Raw genomic sequence first — 16,535 nt, 5'->3', positions numbered from 1 at the left:
CATACATTAATGGTTTTATACCTCATCCTGAAGCATAATGTTGTTTGAATAGCTTGAGCAGAGTTCAGTGAAATTTTTGTGCATGAAACCATATTTGAGAATCTACCTGATTTAGTAGATTCTCAAATATGGAGATGGATTTTTTGCTTTCTGTAGAAGTGTGCAGTTTGGATTCAGGCTAGATTCAGTTTCTCTGGATTATATGGGTGAAAAAATGGTGCCATCTAGAGGTAAAACAGCCCATGTTCACATCTTGGCTGTATTACAAAGTGCATAGAGAGTAGCAGCTGTTCTTTGCTTTAATTCTTTGCAGGGCATGCATTTTTCTTTCACTGCTGCACTCATTCATTAACAATAGGCAGCATTATTTATCTAATGGCTACTGCTAAACATGTGAGCTCTATTTCCATAGCATCAGACTGATCATAAAATCAGAATATCTGATTAATTTATTCTGATGTCTTCAATTTATATACTAGTCAGCATTTGAAGTGGATCAAAAAGGTTAATCAAAGTTGTCCTAAAATCTAAAACTGAAAAGTGTTCTTGTCCTAGGACAACTTTGATGAACCTTTTTGACCCACTTCAAATGTTGACTACTGTAGACTAAAGGTGAATGTATTAGGCAGCATTGTATTAATAGCCACCAAAACCACACATTTAGATATATCCTCCGAGAGAATGCAGTCTATGGATATCAGATATGTATTTTGTTGCAGAGTTTTAGGCAAGATGTAAGTTGTTAAACATTGTCAAAGATGTGGCTTTTATCATTTTGCTCTACGTAAAACATCTCCAACAAATCATGGATGAATGGATGGATAGCAAGGTCTAGCAATTTCTGAGGGAAAATTGATTCAAAGTAAATCCTACACCAAATATTTTTCAGTACGTATGCCATAGTTGTCCTGAAAAAACGTAAAAATCATTGAGCCGTGATCCTGCTGATGGGTGGTAGCTAGAGGCCTTGCCAGTCTGACTCATGAATATTAATTAGATTGTTTACCATTGGCCAAGCAGTCGTAACTGATTTGCTGAAAAACAGGATTACTGACACAATCAGGATTACCACTGATTGACAGAGCTGGGTAATCTGGATTACGTAATCAGATTCCAAAAATGAAGTACTTGTAATCAGAGTAAATTACATTTTAAAGTACTCGTAATCAGACTACAGTTACATTTTTATGGATTACATGATTACATATTATTCACACAATTGCAATAAATTATTCATAAATGATTAATTCTCCCTAATTTCTCCTTTTCATCTTTTGCATTTTCCTTTCTAAAATAGCCTAGCGATTATATACATATTATATATGTATATATAGTCCAGTTTTGTGGACATTCACACATAGACAGCATTTGACCACTGGATAAAAATAATTTCAGGTTTAAGAAGAGTTTCAACATTACATCAACTACTGATCAACTACTGATGAATGTGTTCATCAGTAGTTGATGAACACATTAATTTTTATTTGAATTATTACTCTGTAGGTTTTTTTTAACCATGTGTTATTAATTAATTAAAATGCACATATTCACATTATTTCTTAGTTACATGTAATGCAGGCATTCCAAAACTTTTTGTCATCTATACCTTATTCACAGAATATATTTGCTTTAAGGTTTTAAAATAAATATTTCAATAATTAAGCATCACATTTGCATCTTCACGGTTTCTTTGATGTTGATTAATGATCACATGGCATGCAGGTAAATAAAAATATTTATTTTATTTAAAACAAAGACTATAGAAATACAAAGACGGTTCACTCCTATAGGCCTACTTATGAATGGGAGAAACTGCAATGCGCAATATGTAGGAATAGTCCCACCTTCTAAATGAAAGGGCCAAATTTCCCATAGAAACCTGACTAGACCAGCTAATGCACATGCACAGTATAAGCAGGTTATGATTCCGCATACGCATTGGCTGATCTAGCCTGAAAAATAAGCTTTTTAAATGCTATTTTAGCATAAGAAACAACATTCATTGAGCCATTAATTTCAGATTTTTGTTGCTGATTTGACATATGTAATTTAATAGTGAGTTCAGCAAGCAGTTTTTGAGATTTCAGGATTCCCCCATTCATTAAGATTAAGAAGGCGTTGCAAATATGGCCGCCGAGTGAAGGGACTTTCCTCAAAAGGGAGTTTGTTTTAAAATTATTATTATTTTTTTTATGATTTAATTAATTGTCATCTTTTCATTAAACACACAACCCCCCTGCAGTTCCTTTACGAACCCTAGTTTGGGAAACCTTGATGTAATATAATGTTTCATGCACTTTATATTGTAAATTACAATGAATGGAACAAGTTTTCTTACTCTTAGCATTTTTTACATCATTATGGTACAAGATAATGCTATTTAAATCAATGCGATTAATGAGTTAAATCAAAAGTAATCTAAAAGTAATCTGATTATATTACCTAAAATGTGTAATGTAACGGATTACATTACTGACTACAATTTTGGTCATGTAATCTGGAATCAGTAACAGATTACAATTTGTAAGTAATCTACCCAGCTCTGCTGACTAATTACATTGGTTGGTTTGATCAGCTGCTGATGCAACCGGTTGGCAGTGCCTTCTGTTTGGTTCTACTCACATTGTTTTATGTGTTCTGCCATGGTTTTATTCTTTGCACTGTAGCCAATCCAAAAAAAAAAAGGTTTTAAAATATAATGATTTTGTCCAAAAAGTGTTTTCACATTTCATGGGATGCAGCTTGGCTTAGTTTCTGTTTATGGCCTGAAGAGCATCATCACTCAGAGGCGAGCCAAGCAGACGCATTGGGAGAGAGATGAAGTGATGGAGAGAGAGAGGAAGGAGAGAGAGGGCCTGCCTCCTCCTCACAACTAGGTCAGAGAGAAGACAGCGCTAACAGATTAGCCTTCTGTTCTAAAATAGCTCCATCTCGGGTGTCGTCTCTTTGCATTATCATCTGTAAAATCAGGAGATTGTGTATCACCACATTTCAAGTGTATCTGACAGAAGTGTCACAGCTCAAGATATCTCTTGGTTTGATTGGTCACACTTGACAGGATGATGCCCTAACTTCCAGGATCATATGACTAACTGAAAGGGCCCAAGATAAGTGGATCAGACTTTTTGGGATCATTTTAACACAATCTGTAATGCATTTCAGCACAGCTTGAGATTCAAAATCTGATTTAAACTCATAAATAAAGTAATATTTTTTTAATTTCAGGATTTTTGAGAAATTAAAAGGAAATAAATAAGATTTATCCTTATAGATCATTTTATATTTTAGATTCTACACTGCTTGCCATTATAATTCATGTTACTGACATGTTATACTGACATTTAAAACTCTTAATTTTGTTTTATTTTAAATTATACTATATATACACAGCATGAAGTGTGTGTGTGTGTGTGTGTGTATGAGAGAGAGAGAGAGAGAGTGTGTGTCTGTGCGTCTTCTCCGTTTCTAGGAAACCGTACGGAAATGGGACAAATAGCACATAAGTGGAGCAGTCCCCAATAGGTGTCAGCTATTGTGCTCGTCTACATTGTAGACCGTTTGGACCGACCCAAGAGTGTGGATGCGTGTGTGTGTGCACGCGTAGATTGCATGTATATGTTTACAAAGTAGCGTAGTGTGCGTCAATGGAGATGCTGAGCCCTACGGACTCTGAGCTGATGTATTACCTCAACTGTGTGTACAGGGAGCCCAGGAAGATCGTTCTGCACAAGGGCTCCACCGGACTGGGCTTCAACATCGTAGGAGGAGAAGATGGAGAAGGCATTTTCGTCTCCTTCATACTTGCAGGAGGGCCCGCAGACCTCAGCGGAGAGCTACGGAGAGGAGACCAGATCCTGTCCGTAAGTGGATGTCCTGAAAATACGTAAATTGTATATATGAGGGGAAAAAAGGCTAAATAATATTGCAGAGATTATAATAAGGTATGTTAATCTTAAAGTTTGCTATAAACAGCCATTTATTGGTTTAGTATTTATTAAGGTTAGGTCATGAATAGAAGTCATATTTAGATTTTCTATGTTAAAAACAAGGCTGTAAACCACCATAAACAAGCACACATTTCCCTTAATATTCAAATTAGTAGTTGATAAATCTAGGTTTTTAAGTGAACTCGTATCTTTAGCTTACATTTAGGTCCTCTAAGCATGGTCATCCGTGATTGAAGATACCTAAATGTTTAATGGAGTAATTTTAATGCTTAATTATTACATGCATGTGTTTAGGTATACATTCAAATTGGTATATTTAAATTCCCAGAGTAGTCCAGAACCTCTATTGAACAGGAGGTGGCACCATCACATCACATCAACCCTACCAAACCTGTGCTGAAAACACTTTTTTGTTTGCTACGTTTTTTTTTTTTTGTCTAGTCACCACTCAAAACTCCACCAGTAGGCTACCAGGTTTCATTTTTTCATTATAATTTTAGTTTTTGGCACAGACACAGTGCCGTAACATTTTTTGCAACGTGTTCATTGACAGCGCAATTACAGCTCTCATTGAAACAATCCAGATCAGCGATCCACTCGAGAAGCTCTCCGAGCTGATTTCCTGTCGCTGATCTCATCATTTATGTTTTTCAGAGCATCAGGACTCGCTGGTCGTAATCAGTCCCCTACATCCAGATCCCCGCCGCAATTATTTTCGGTGCCACTTGAGCCGAGAGCAATCATGGCCTGCCTTCTTAGGACACTGATTAGAGAGTGAGAAAGAACAAGGCAGAGGAGAGAAATAGAGAGGGAGGGAAGAGATAATGGAGTGCTGGCCTGATTTGGGGTCTAAGAATAGCTGTGGTGTACCTTCTGAGTTCACACTGCTAAATTAGCATTAGGATACGCTGCAGGCATGCTGAAACTCACATACACACACTTCACCTGCCCCTCCCACTGTGCTGTAGTCTCACGTTGACTCTGTTTGTAGTCCTAAACCTGGTGTCACTCCAGATCCGGCTCCCCAGCAGAGACCAGTCCCTCTGAACCCCAAAGAGATTCTGAAACTAATTAGAAATTATAGAAAATTGCTTTTAGTTTTAATCATTAAAATATGTAAATGTTTTTTTAATTTACATATAAAATTACTTTTAAAAAATCACTTAGCCTTCGATTAGTAGTAATCTGCTGTAATAACTTAGCCTACTAGCTTATAAGCCTATAATGCTAACCACTTAGCTGTTTTGATTAGCTAAAACATGAAGTCACTGTGTTATCCAGGCATTGAGAAACGTTTGTAGAAACATTTATGACACCAAAGGAGAGTTGACATTTTTTAGTTAATGAGCAGCATAAGGTCGTTGGTCGTAATGGTTAACATTACTTCATTGCTTTAAGGTATTTTCACATTTTGTTTTGAAACATAAATTACACACCCATACACGACCATTAAAAAAAAAAATTATATTTATGACTTTTATAATGTTGAAAACGATTTCTATTTCCAGTAGTAATTTTCCATCCAACTTTCGATTAATCAGAAAATCCTGAAAAAAAATCTGAATATTTTATATATTACTTTACATTGCTTTATTATTTAATGTATTTTGATCATGTAAATGCAGCCTTGGTGAGCATTTAGTTCAGAGGCTTTCTTCAAACAACATTGTAAAAATCTTACCAAGCCCAAACTTTTTAATTGTGGTGTACCTCAAACTGCTCTGTGCTTAAAAAATGTTCTTTCCTAACAAGCTGCTACGTGAGGACTACAACTGTTGTCAGCAATGATTAATTTATTCCACAAGTGAAAGTCTCCAGTAATGGAGGGATACATAAAATAAATAGTATTTGCCTGATCATGTGATCTCAACGTGTTGGCCACCATAAAACAGTTTTTAGGCCACTGATTTGACTGGAGTCTTCATGTAATCTTAATTGAGATTTTTTTTACAATTACTGTTGTGTTATTTATTAGAAAAAAATTGAGTGCTGCAACTTTACCAGCAGTTTGGCTGCAACACCTGCTCCAGGTTTGTGTGCCAGCAGTATACAGCAATTCCCAACCTGCTTGAACATAGACTTTCAATGGCTCAAATTGTGTCATAGAACTGATAATGCACACAACGTAGCCAAACTCATATTTTGGGGGAACACTGATTACTTTGTGGTCCAGTTGTTGCAGACTCTGGCCTACAGGGTACTGCCGCCCACTGATCCTCTACTGTAGGCTTTTCTTGAGCCGAAGAACTGTGTGCCTGGATCGTTTCTTGTGCCAGATCAAAAGATACCACATTTTCTGAGAGTCAGGCAATTTTAAATATGAATTCGTAAGAGAGCTTTAATAGTACTGACAGTATTGCTGCGCATTTAATTCATACAATTTAAGACACCGATTTAGGTCAGTTGAAGAATTAGCTTTTATTATCACATGCTTTGTATTTTGTTACCGATAATAAATGATCAAACAGTCATTGATGAAACATCATTCACAGTTAGATGCTATTGATGTAACCACCTTTGTTGTGATTGATTTTAGGTTAATGGAATTGATCTGCGAGGTGCCACTCACGAACAAGCTGCAGCTGCACTGAAAGGAGCAGGCCAGACGGTAACCATCATCGCCCAATACCGGCCCGAGGGTAAGTGTTCCTCAGCTCCTCCTGACCAAACATTGTCGCTGAAGGTCACATGTTTCTTATTCATGGAGCCACTCAGAGTGCAGAGGTCACCTTTAGTTGCAGGCATGACAGAAACACAACACACCTAGACATTTTGGGCCATGCTATTCTTCCTGACTGTTACAGAATAGCGCATGTGCCCTTGGGGTGTTTGATAAGTGTCTGTTAAGTGTCTGCTCTGGACTCCAGTGACCCATTCAGATGGGGTCGGATGCATCACAGTAGTCTCAGATCTGAGAATGTTTTCACTGGCTTATCTTACATAAAGGTGAAGTGTGTCATTTTTTCCATCAGGCAACCCTTTCTTAGGATTCATGAATTCTACAAAAATGTTTTCAAGGTTTCCACAAAATATTAAGCAGCACAACCATTTTCAGCTGTGATAATAATAAGAAATGTTTCTTCAGCCACCAAATCAGCATATTAGAATGATTTCTGAAGGTTCATGTGACATACTGAATAAAACTAATAAATATAAAATAAAAATATCTCGAGCTTGTGTTAACGACAGACAATATTTAAGACATTTACCCTAATTCAAAAAACCCACTGAATTCCAGATGATGGAACTCCGGTTAAAAATGCTAGCTCTGAGTTTTAGAACTAAATCCAGCCACACTCTGTATGTAAAATTCATTATATTTCCAATTGTAATTGTCTAGGGGCACCAGAAATGACACACTTTACCTTTAAAGTATAAGCATATTCTCTATGATATTGGAAACGGTATATGAGGTGTGCGTAGCATGAGCTGCAGGTGTGTGCTCATACAGTCTGTGATAAGGTGAGAGAGACAGATGTGGCAGCGTGGTCAGGTGTGTACTGATATGTCCTCTCTTTTTTCACCCGTCAGAACTTGCCCTGTGCTCCCCACGCCGGGCCCCGCCTCCAACTGCAGGTTTGTGCCATGTGATCAGCACCTGGGTCAAGCGCAGTACCACACAGACAGACTGCACAGAGCTAGACCACAACTAAACCGCTACTTGTCCGCTAGAACGGCTGATTTTACAGTTCCTTTGTTTTGCCTTCCCTTGAGGCTTATGGGAACTCCAGGACAGTTGGAGCACTTAGATTTGAAGTTCTCAGCTCAGCTCATCTAACTCTTTGCAGTCTGGCTGAGGAACGTGGTCTCATTCTTGCCCCAGTGGCGGCTCTGACCATGGGCCTCTCATTCAGGGGAAAGGAACAGAGAGAGACCTTGCTCTCCTGATAATCCTGTGTGCATCCTGTGTTCCCCCTGCCTGCTGCCTCACTTGATAAACTCTCCTCGGCCCCTGTTGTGTTTGTTTTTGGCTCTAACCCACCCGTCCAACACAGACGGCTACATACACATCCAGATTTGAATCCTGGGAGATCAAGACATTTTATCACATTTACATTTTCCTTTTAGCAATTTTTTATATAAATGGACTTAGAAATGAGATACATAAGCGATAAATCATAAATATTAGATTATATTGGGGGTGATGGATTTTTGGATGTTTTTGCCTCTTATGCCCACTAAGGCTGCATTATTTTTTATATATAAAAAAAACTGTAATAATGAGAAATATTATTACCATGTTTTATATTTTAATATTTTGTTTTTCCCCATGATAGCATTTGCATTTATACATTTAGCAGATGCTTTTATCCAAAGCTATTTACAGAAGATGAGGAACAAAGCAACATAACAAAGCTGAATTTTCAGCAGCCACACTAAACTGTCAACATTTCTTTTATTATTAATGTTGAAAACAATTGTACTGCTTAATATATTTGTGTAAACCATTATAGGTTTTTCAGGATTCTTTGGTGAATAGAAAATTGAAAAGAACAGCATTTATTTGAATTAGAAAATTTCTAACATTAGAAAAATATTTACAGACCCCAAACTACTGAATAGCAGTGTGCATTTAATTGTTGTAACTAAGCATAAGGAAGGACTGATTCATATGAACTGCACAATTGAGTATAAAACATTGAGTATTATTATTTTACATTAGAAGTAGTAGCACTGTTGGAGCCGTATTTTATTTTTTATGTTTTATTCTAAAATAAAACAGTATTTTATGTTGATAAATTGTACATTGAAATTCTTGCATATTGATTCTTTATAGGCTATTTGATCTTTTTTGTGGATAGATATTTGGCTCTTATTTTTGGTCCATTTAAGAGAAAGTCTGTGTATATGTTATGATTTAAATTTGCTCACAGTGTTTCTTAACTCCAGTCCTGAGGACCACCTCCCAGAATGTTTTAGATGGCTTACTAATTAAAACAGCTGATTCAACTCATGTGTAATGGAAGTAGTGGAGACAACTAAAACATTCTGGGAGGTGTGTCCTGAGATCTGGAGTTGAAAACCACTGATATACGGTAGATGGCCTCAGAGCTAACATACATGGACTAAAAGCCACAAAACTTGGTGTTTTTTTAGGTTTAGGTCTCTTACAGGAGCTAATTTAAGAGCTCAGGGTTAGGGTTCGGGTCAGCAGCCATGCTTGTCTTACTGCACTGCTCACTGTCTCCGTTCCTCTCCTCGCCTCCTCTGTCACCTTTGACCTTCTCCTCTCCCAAACTACCTACCCTGCTGAAACCAACACACCCTTACCAAAACACACACGATGGCAGCATGTTAGCCCACTCACAAACACAGACTACTTTTTGGTCTATAGCAGTTTTCTAAACTTTTTCTAAACCGATTAAGTTTGCAGATGCAGCTTGGAATTTGTATTTAATATAATAGCATTCATACATTTTTAAATGTGACTTAATTGTCTGAATACTTGTTGGGACCACTGTATATGTTAATGCATGTATTATTAAATGATAAGTAACACTACGTTGATTGAGTAAAAATAATAACCAGCAGGCATTCTGTATGACTGACACATGATGCATCTGTATGCATCTTTCTGATATCATATGATCTTCTGCTGTTCCTCAGTTGATGTTAATTGATTTTAAGACAGCGAGGGCTGCTATAATCATACTGGAGACTGATAATATATTATTCAATATAGAGGATTCCTATCATTCTGAAGACTGTAGTGGAGTCTGACCAATGATTTTCTAACTTCTGACACCCATCCAGCATATATCATTGGATGAGATCCAATATAAAGCAGTTAGATATGTGTAGCAGAGACATGGTTAAGGTGACAGTCTGTGTCTGGCAGGAGGGGCGGAAGTGCTTTGGGGGAATGAATTACATAGGGTTATAAGTACATAGGGTTTCCCATTCATAAATAAGGTATTGAGGACTTCTTTAACAGATGGAGGAGGTGAAGAAGCTTTTTTATTCAGATGGTGGCAAGAGATAGAGTCATCAAAGGTTTCTAGACCAGCTCCCAACAACTTTTGACATTCTGTTCTATTCCTGAACCAGTAACTCCCAACTTTCTCTGAGCCCCCTTGCATTATTTCCCAAATTCGTATGATAATGTTGAACTTTTGCAGACCAAGCTTTTGTTAGGGGTATTGTGAATCCACAAAAATCAATTCTCTTGGCATTAATATTTAATTCTAATGGCAATTTCCTCTGTTTGCAATATAGCCATGCACCCACTATGCAAAACTGTTTAGTATAGACGTTTTGTGGGTTTTCACAATAAGTTTCGGAGGTGCTTTTACAAGTTTGCAATAGTCAGCGTTATGGGTATTTATTTGGATAAAAGCGTCTGCTAAATGCGTAAAATGTAAATGTATTTAGTCATAGATTCGTGATTCCAACTAATCTGATCTTTTCTCCGTGGCTCAATCCAATTCCCCTGATGCTCTCGGGATCGATTCTGGGGAGGTTGAGCTCATTAAGTTGCGGGGGTAAATGCAAGCTTGCACTTTCTGCAGGGATGTTGTGGGACTGCTGAGATGGGCTTTCCAAGGGTCCTTTTCATTAGCAACTCCCCGAGTCATTGCAATACGACAGTCTCGCTGTGTAGCAACACAAAAAATTTACAGAATACTGAAGATGGATTGATAATTAAGCAAAATCATATCCCAGCTAAGTTGACATTCTTACAGTAACAGACTCTTTTATTCCAGAAACTCCTCAAGAATTCAAACAGAAAGTTTGGTTGTGTTACTAATTTAAAGGGCAATATTCAGAGAGAAGTATTTTTTCTAGAACATGATTTATAATATTTATAATCCCATTCTGGATGTTTTGTCATAGACTGTACAAAACTAATTAGTTTAACCTTCTGATAAGTAATTTTAGGGTCACACAAGGTCTCCTCCTCTCGGGAATATTATTAATATTCCATGACTATTAACTTCAGTGCGTAACTCGAATTGGACATGAATTATACATCAAATCGTGCAGCTTGTTGAGGAGAGGTGTGCTATTACATTTCTAAGCAATCAGGCTTACAATTTTCACCTGGCGGGTGAGAAAAATGAATTGCACAGACTTTGAAGGAAGAACCTGAAACATAGACCAGAAAATCATAAAGACAACCACGTATGTCTTTTCAACTGCTCAGTGCACCCTAGCAATCTCATAGCAACACACTAACAACCAGTCAGAACATCTTAGCAACCACCTAGAACACCCCTGCATTGTTTTGCACGAGAGAGTTATTTTTGTTGTCATTTTTTGACTTTGTGTTTTTCAGAACACCCCTTTGGGTTGTTTGGGAGTGTATATTTCTTTAATGGGCTGTGAGGTGGACTTTTGCCAGTGTTTAGCCACTGCTTGGCCCTGATCCCAGATACCCTGTGGCTGAGCTTCTATTGGCAGATTCTCAAGAGGATACACAGTCTCTGGACTCAAACATACATGACCATCATGCCTGCTTTGCTGTTTTCTCACACACACACACACACACACACACACACACACTCATGTACGTTTAGACCAAACCTTCATACCACTCTATCACTCTTAAAGTGATGTCACATTTACAGTTGCTCTGCAAAATTTTTAATGGCAGTCATTCAATAGGAATTTTGGTCACACTTTATTTTAAGGTCCAATTCTCACTGTTAACAACCACTACAACTTTTACCTCAATAAACTCCTAGTTGTTAAGTTTAGGTTTTGAGGAGGATTAGGGATATAGAATATGGTCATGCAGAGTAAGTGCTTTATAAGTACTAATAAACAGCCAATATGTTGATAATAGCCATGCAACTAGTTAAGAGAACTGGTCCCTATAGTAAAGTGTTGCCAAAATTTCAATAGGAATCTGTGCAATAGAGCGTTTCATTTGAAAAAAAGAAAAACACCATGCAAATTTCACTCATATTCAAAGTTGGCCATGTGAATTTGCAACACTGACCAACAGAAAGCAGCTTGGTTTAAAAATGGCTTTATCAAAAATTGCGTACTCTGGGTAGGTACTTCTTTTGAGTAAGGAATTTGTGACTGCTACAAATGTACGTTCTGTATAGTATTACAGTTTTTCTCGATTGCTTAAACACATTTCTTGAAACTATGCCTCATATTCTCAAAACAGTAAACACAAATCCATAACTTCTAACTTAATTCCCCAAACTTCCTATACTCAGGTCAAAATGAAGCTATCCACTCAAAACAACTCAATCTTGCTGAAAAAACAAACTTTGCTCTCAGACATGACACACAAACAGTCAAAAACACACACACTACAACACAGTTTTACACACTGATGAGATAAATTCAAAACAATGCTATAAAAACAGTGTTAATAAGTGTTGCTTGTGGTACTCCCCAAATGTTTTATTCCTCAATTTAATGTACTGTAGACTACAGTACAATACAGCAAACAACAAAAATTATTATTCTGCCCCAGTATCCCGTCTTTGGTCTGGGACAGGCCAGAGAACCTCTTCAACATCACAGGCTATACTGGCCCTGGCCAAGCAGCAGGGGTAAAATCCTCTTGCATGCCTGATGTCCTTGTGTCATTGTTCACAAACAAGGCTAAATGCTTAGTCATGTTGTCAATATAACAGTGCACTCTGTTAGTATTACCTGATGTAAACTATGGCAACAGTTTGGATGACAGTTACTGTACTGAAATGCAGAAGGCTGCACTTCTTATGTATGTCATATATCCTTTCAAAAGTACAAATGTACACATTACTGTATGTGGGATATTGATTGAAAAAGACTGGATATGATTCACAGTTACACTTTTACTAGTGGTCTGACCAAAAAAAAAAAAAAAAAAAAAACACATTGCAACGTCATAGTGAATAGAATAGAAAAATAAATATGTGCACAAAGGTGAAAATAAAAATTAGAAAGTCCACTGTCAGAATTTGTAAGTCTTGTGTTGTCGTCTGTCTATATATGCTTTCCAATTGAAGGTTCGTGAGATGTACCTTTGAGCTATTTCAGAGAACTGGTTTATAATTGGTTGATCTATATTCTTCATTAGTGCAAGTCAAGATTCACTTGAACAATTCATGGCAAATTTATAAAAAGTCTAATCGAAATGTGTAGAAAATATGCTTGACAGTTTATGACAACTAGATCAACCATTTTGCATTTACCGTAATGACTTATACGATGAACTAATGACTTGAGGTTTTGAGGGGTAAGACAATAGCACAGAGAACTATACATTTTGAGCAACATGAGCAACTGAAAACGTAGGAAACCGCAGACAAATGTACATAATCAGTCGCATGAATGTACTAAAGCAATCGAAACTTGTTCAAAAGAATGAGAAACTTTGTGCACAAGTGACTAGATGATGTGGAGGTAGAACAAGTAGTTTTGAGAATTTCATTTCTGTTCTGAGAAATGCACCAAAGCCACTGAGAAACACTGTAAGCTGACTTTGGCCCTTTTATCTATCCATCGAAGGTTCTGATTGGTGTGTGATACATTTTGACTCCTAGTGTTTCCACTTGTGTGCTAATTGAGCTCAAACTGCGCAGACTTGAGTGAACTATATCGAATGCTAGTGCTTTCTAAATGATCACACGGTGTAACCACTGATAAATGTAGGGATTTGTGTGTAGAGTTTTGCAGTAACAGTTCACCAAATCTGACTCATGTGACTCAAAAAGCAGGGGAATAGTGTTTATAGTTCAGCAAAATGGGTGTGCTTTTTGAAAAATGGCGTTATGGTTTTGAAATTTTAGTTCAAAAGCCTGTTTATAGTGTTTTAGCAATCGAGAAAAACTGTAATAGGTAACTTGAGTAATTTTTTTTTTCTTTTCACACAGTTTCACCTATTTTATAGTAGGGAAGTATGCGATTTCGGAAACAATCCATGACTTGCAGTGTTTCATATACACACGTGACACGTGGTCAGAATTGTTGGTACCCTTGGTAAATATGATCAAAGAAGACTGTGGAAATAAATCTGCATTGGTAATCCTTTTGATGTATTATTTAAAAAATTCACAAAAATCTAACATTTCATTGGATAATTAGAATTTTAAATGGGTGGAAATATCATTATGATATACATGTTTTTCTCTAATACACATTGGACACAATTAACGGTACCCTTTTATTCAATACTTTTTGAAACAATACCATTTGCCAAAATAGTATAGGAGTTTTCTCCTATAATGCCTGATGAGGTTAGAGAACACCTGACAAGAGATCAGAGACCATTCCTTCATCCAGAATCACTCCAGATCTTTCAGATTACCAGCTCCTGTCACGTTTCGCTTGGAGCAAGGAACGAGGGAACGAGGAATTCTTCAAATAACAATATCTTTAATGATACAGTTCATCAGGAATCCAACACAGGAAGACATATAGAGCGGGGTGAAGACCAACAATACCGGACGTGGGAGACAGGGAGACACAGGGCTTAAGAACACTAGGAAATCAAACGAAGAAGAACTGAAACAGGTGAGGAGTAATTCAACACAGACGGAAACTAATGAACTAATAAGGAAGACAGGAACAGGAAAAACCAAATAAGGACATGGAAACATTGGGAACACGTGGAAACACAAGACACAGGGACAAAAGTCTGCCAGCTCCATGACGGTGCTTCTCCTCTTCAGTTCACCCCACTCATTTTCTATTGGGTGCAGGTCAAGGAACTGGAATGGCCAGAGCAGAAGCTTGGTTTTGTGCTCAGTGACCCATTTTTGTGTTGTTTTTAAGGTTTGTCCTTGGATCATTGTCCAGTTGGAAGATCCAAACATGGCCCATTATAAGATTTACAACATAGTCAGTCACTTTTAGATTTTTTATCTGTTGGTATTTGATAGAATCCATGATGCCATGTGTCTAAACAAGATGTCCAGGACCTCCAGCAGAAATATAGGCCCTCAACATTAAAAATACAGCAGTATATTTCATTGTACACATGGGGTACTTTTTATCCCTGTGTTCACCAAACCCATCTTGAGTGTTTGCTGCTAAAAACCTAAAACTTTTAGTTACGTCTGACCATAGAAGCCAGTCCCATTTGGAGTTCCAGTCGTGTCTGACATCAGAATATGCTGGAGATTGTTTTTTGGTTAAAGGATTTTCTTTTCTTGATTTTTGTTTTCTTGAAACCCTCCAAAACAATGTGTGGTGATGTAGGTGCTGTATGATTTTTTAATGTTTTTTTTTAAAGGTTTTCTGACCCCGAAACGCAACCTTTTTCTGCAATTCTCCAGCTGTGATCCTTTGGCCACTCAAACTCTCCTCCTCAGCGTGCATTAGGACAATATAGACACATGTCCTCTACCAGGCAGATTCATAACATTTTCTGTTGATTGGAACTTCTTAATTATTGCCCTGATGGTGGAAAAATAATTTCAAAGAAAAGGAAGCCATGGCTGGATAATTCCATGTTCATAATCACGCTGGTGTGCTCAAAATTGTGAATATGAATGGGAATATATTTAAGATATATTTTACTCATAAGAATTTCTAGGGGTACCAGTAATTGTGTCCAACATGTATTTGAGAAAAAAACATTTATTTCATAATGATCTTTCCCCCCATATTAAATTCTTATTCTCCAATGAAAGCTTAGATTTTAGTGATTTTTAAAAAAAATTTAAGATCAAAAGGATTAACAATGCACATTTATTTCCACAGCCTTGATCATATTTACCAAGGGTACCAACAATTCTGACCACGTGTGTATCTCTACACTACTGACAATGGACCTTTTGCACACAAAATTTCACTAATCTGACCACATCTTTAGACTCATCGTTACAATCTTTGCTTACTATTGTCTTCCTATCTCAGCACTGCAGTCTGTAGATACAGTAGTATTATTTAGCTAAAAGCTTGTGACACATTACAGATGATGCTGGCTTAATTTACAGTCTCTGTTTTTCCTGGAAATGTCACACTGCCAGTTCTGTAGCTCACACATTGTGATTGTTCCTCATGGCACAGTGATGCTCTTTTCCCTTGCTGTGGGTGGAGTTGTATTTGGCATGTTGGAGTCACTGCACAGCAGCTAATGAGACTACACAAGCTGTCCTCTATTAACTGAAAGCATCTCACTGCAGACTGACACAAACGTGTGTGTATGAGTGATGCGCAATGACGGCTGTCTGCCTGGATGTGTCTGACTGTGTGCACGCTAATACGAAACCAACATTCATGACAGTAAATGCAGTTATTTGTGCAAAATTAAGACAGATGTTTTGAATGCACTTGTTTTAACATGCACGTTTTATATATCAGCACAGAATTTCTGAATGTACGTCTGCTGTACAGTTTCTTATCTTTGTCTCTGGACGTGTGGTAATCCATCATCCCAAACAGCCTGTAATCTTCCTCGAATTTTTCAGCTTGAAATGCAGGTCTAAGACAGGCAGGGGTTGAAAGCTTTTCATCCGTCTAGAAGGTTCCATGTGCAGTAGATCCTTGCCGCTTTTCGAGGGAAAGGTGCAATTTTTGTGAATTACAGTAGAATCTGAAAAGTGTCTTGGAGTTCAGAAATATAGCACATATAATTAAGTGATAGATAGATAGATAGATAGATAGATAGATAGATAGATAGATAGATAGATAGAT

At 37.3% G+C, this 16,535-nt stretch overlaps 1 protein-coding gene across 5 annotated transcripts in view; it reads left to right on the top strand.

The window, feature by feature from the left end:
• Window positions 1–16,535, top strand: part of LOC306864446 (disks large homolog 2) — a 224,042-nt gene that overhangs the window by 178,453 nt on the left and 29,054 nt on the right. For 3 of the 5 annotated variants that reach the window (XM_079408462.1, XM_079408459.1, XM_079408458.1), the window contains 3 exons: window positions 3,704–3,860; window positions 6,484–6,586; window positions 7,479–7,523. In XM_079408462.1, the coding sequence (XP_079264588.1) occupies window positions 3,704–3,860; window positions 6,484–6,586; window positions 7,479–7,523 (305 nt within the window). The remainder of the gene's footprint in view (window positions 1–3,703; window positions 3,861–6,483; window positions 6,587–7,478; window positions 7,524–16,535) is intronic. The other 2 variants (XM_079408457.1, XM_079408456.1) reach the window with 1 other exon arrangement.

The sequence above is a fragment of the Barbus barbus genome, assembly GCF_936440315.1.
Source record: "Barbus barbus genome assembly, chromosome: 45".
Classification (NCBI taxonomy): domain Eukaryota; kingdom Metazoa; phylum Chordata; class Actinopteri; order Cypriniformes; family Cyprinidae; genus Barbus; species Barbus barbus.
This window is presented reverse-complemented; position numbering and strand designations above follow the sequence as displayed.